Source organism: Cynara cardunculus (genome assembly GCF_001531365.2).
Source record: "Cynara cardunculus var. scolymus isolate 2C chromosome LG 2, CcrdV1, whole genome shotgun sequence".
In the NCBI taxonomy this organism is placed as follows: Eukaryota; Viridiplantae; Streptophyta; class Magnoliopsida; order Asterales; family Asteraceae; genus Cynara; species Cynara cardunculus.
In genome coordinates, this window is record NC_037529.1 from 66,783,899 (window position 1) to 66,787,378 (window position 3,480).

The window sequence follows — 3,480 nt, forward strand, 5'->3', positions numbered from 1 at the left end:
AACAGCAGGAGACTGAAGAAGCAGGGAATCAAGAACCTCTTGATCAAGAGCAGCCTACTCAATATACTCTTCCTGCAAGAGCAAACAGGGGGGTTCCAGCAAAGCGGTATTCTCCAGAGCAGTTCTCCAGAGGATCCAGATACCCTATGGCCAACATAGCAAACGGATGTCTGACCACAGAAGCTAAAGCCTTTAGTGCTAGTCTCTACTCAGAGAAGATTCCTTCAAGCACAGAAGAAGCCTTAGATTCAGAAAATTGGAAAGGAGCTATGGATGAAGAGATGGATGCACTAAGAAAAAATGAAACATGGGAGAAATGCTATCTACCTACTGGAAAGAAACCCGTAGGATGTCGTTGGATCTTCACAGTGAAATACAAGCCAGATGGGAAGATCGACAGATACAAGGCCCGATTAGTTGCTAAAGGATATACTCAGACCTACGGGATTGATTATTCAGAAACATTTTCCCCAGTAGCAAAAATTGATACAATAAGGGTACTATTCTCAATAGCATCAAATCAAGGATGGCCTCTACACCAATTCGATGTGAAAAATGCCTTTCTCCATGGGGATCTAAAGGAAGAAGTGTATATGGAAGCTCCTCCAGGTTTCTCAGATAGTTTCAAGACCGGAGAAGTTTGTCGTTTGAAGAAATCATTATATGGTTTGAAACAATCCCCCAGAGCATGGTTTGGAAGGTTTACATTAGCTATGAAGAAATACAGATTCAAACAGAGCAACTCGGATCACACCCTGTTTCTAAAACATAGGCAAGGATACGTAACGTGTCTTATAATCTATGTCGATGATATGATTATTACAGGAAACGATGAACAGGAAATCAAGAAGCTGAAAGAAGGGCTGTTTACAGAGTTTGAGATGAAAGATTTGGGGAGATTAAAATACTTCCTCGGAATTGAAGTCTTGAGGTCGCAACATGGTATTTTTATCTGCCAGAAAAAATACATTTTAGATCTTCTTGCAGAAACAGGGATGCTTGATTGTAAGCCTGCTGAGACACCGATGATTGCCAATCAAAAGTTATACATAGAACCAGAAGGTGAACCAACAGACAAAGGCAGATATCAACGAATGGTCGGCAAGCTGATATATCTCTCACATACACGCCCAGACATAGCATACGCTATGGGAGTTGTGAGTCAATTCATGCATCAACCTCAAAAGGCCCACATGGATGCAGTTGAAAGAATCATTGAATATCTCAAAGGGACTCCAGGATACGGAGTTCTGTTCAAATCAAATGGACATCTGAATGTTCAAATATACACAGATGTTGATTGGGCAGGCGACAAAGGAAATAGAAGATCAACGTCAGGATACTTCTCCCTGGTAGGAGGTAACTTAGTCACCTGGAGAAGTAAGAAGCAGAGGGTGGTGTCATTATCCAGTGCTGAAGCAGAATACAGAGGGATATCCAGAGGAGTTGTGGAAGTATTATGGATCCGAAAACTTCTAACTGAAGTAGGATTCCGTCCAAAAAGAGCAACTCAAGTCTTCTGTGATAATGAAGCGGCAATTCAAATTTCGGAGAATCCTGTACAACATGACAGAACAAAACACGTGGAAATCGACAGACATTTCATCAAAGAAAAACTTGAAGCTGGAATCATTGAACTGCCATTCGTCAGGTCTGAAGATCAACTAGCTGATATCCTGACAAAAGCTGTGAGAACAGGAATAATGCAAGATTGTCTAGGCAAGTTGAATTTTGGAGATCCCACCATTTCAACTTGAGGGGGAGTGTTAGAATGGAAAGGATTTCAGGATCAGAACAATACCATCATTTCCTTGAATACAWCCGAGAATTAGGGACCAAGAAATCACGAGAATTATGGACCAAGAAATGAGCAATCAAAGGCCTCCAAGGAAATCATTTCTTTTTTTTCTTCCTAATCCCTGTATAAATGGGGACCTTTGTAACTCAATGTAAATTATCACAATATCAATAAACAAATACTTACAACCCTTTATGATTAAGAGCAACCATGTAATGCAGTACATGGTCTACGATTATTCAAAGCAAACAGACAGACAAATGAAATAAGGATCAGCCAGCATTGCATCCATGCTCATCAATCATCCTCAACTAGCAGACGAAACCAACTCAACCTTAATCTCACCAACAGTCACATCCTCGCACCCTTCCCCGGGCACCAATGTCACCAAAATATACTCATCGTTCTCGGCTTGTATGTCCTCCAACAGCTCATTCAACCCGAACGATGCCCCACTCCTCATCACCATTTCGTGCCCATGCAAATGTGCCAACTGCGAGAAACTACCTGCAAATTCACTGTCCGTCGGAGTGCTTGGGGTACCGTCGTCTAGGTCATTTACAAACACATCAAACTTGATAAATTTCTCKCYGTCGAGCTTGATATCATTGATATACAATAGCTCATAGCTTTTCTTCTTATCCTCTTTGCTTCTCTTTGTAGCTGGCCTCTTCACCAGGACCTTCACTGTCTGGTCTAGTTTAACTGGGAACTTCGTCTCCTCCACTTTTTTCACCGTTCCAAAGGACTTGGCTGCAACATTTGAGTTCGTGTTACGTGGAACTGGTCGGCTTCTAAGCCAGGGGAGTGGGGAAGGTTCATATACGTAACTTAGATTCTCCACGTTTACACAGTCTCTGTTGTAGACACGTACAAGCTCTTTGTTCTCGTCATAAAACACGTATGACGCGTTTAGCCAATCAGGGTCTGTAGGGTCGGTGTGGTCGGGGTAATCGGGCCCCTGYATATCCTTCCATAATGCCCACATACGGTCCACATTGGCATGGTGGGTGTAGAACAGAGGATCCCAACCTGCCGAGTAGAAGTTGCCCATGTCCTCGTTATTGGGCATTCTTGGGTTACCCACCCATATGTGCACCGCCGTGTGAACACCAGACTCGATTGGTCCTGTAGAATGCTGTATATCAATGGGGTCATCTCCAGCTCTGAACACCCCACCAAAGAAGGTGTCTGCGTTGGGGGAGTTGGTTATCATCTGCTTATACATTAAAGTCAGATTTGCGCCTATCTGTTGTACGCAAGTATAATCGGCACTGGCAGAGTTTTGGAAATCCATGTTGAGGATGGCTGGTGGGAGATGATCCACGTTCCGAAATRCGTCAAAGGCAGGGTTTGGTAGCCTTGAGTCGGAGTTGGGCAAATAAGTTCTAAACTCTTTAAAAAATCGCATGTTTCGTTGGCTTAAAAAATAGGGTTAGGGGCATATTTTATTATTTTCGCATAGAGCATCAAAAATCTTAGGACCGGCCCTCCCCTAAAAGCAAGTTCCTCCGGTCCAGATTCAGTGTAAGTTTTTTGGATTCGAGTCGCTTCTCATTGTTATCGGTGGCATTGCACGAGACTTTGAAGCTGCGGTGGGTAGATTGTTTGGAACGTTGGCGGGAGGTGGAAAAGAAAGGCGAATTTGGGAGTCTTTTGGTGGTGGTGGCCGGCGTAGTGGC

At 43.4% G+C, this 3,480-nt stretch overlaps 1 protein-coding gene across 1 annotated transcript; it reads right to left on the minus strand.

Moving 5' to 3' along the window:
* Positions 1-2,008: 2,008 nt before the first annotated feature.
* Positions 2,009-3,474, minus strand: LOC112507532 (polyphenol oxidase, chloroplastic-like). The gene has a single exon (XM_025112164.1). The coding sequence runs from the start codon at positions 3,207-3,209 to the stop codon at positions 2,106-2,108; it is 1,104 nt and encodes a 367-aa protein (XP_024967932.1). The 5' UTR covers positions 3,210-3,474; the 3' UTR covers positions 2,009-2,105.
* Positions 3,475-3,480: the final 6 nt, after the last annotated feature.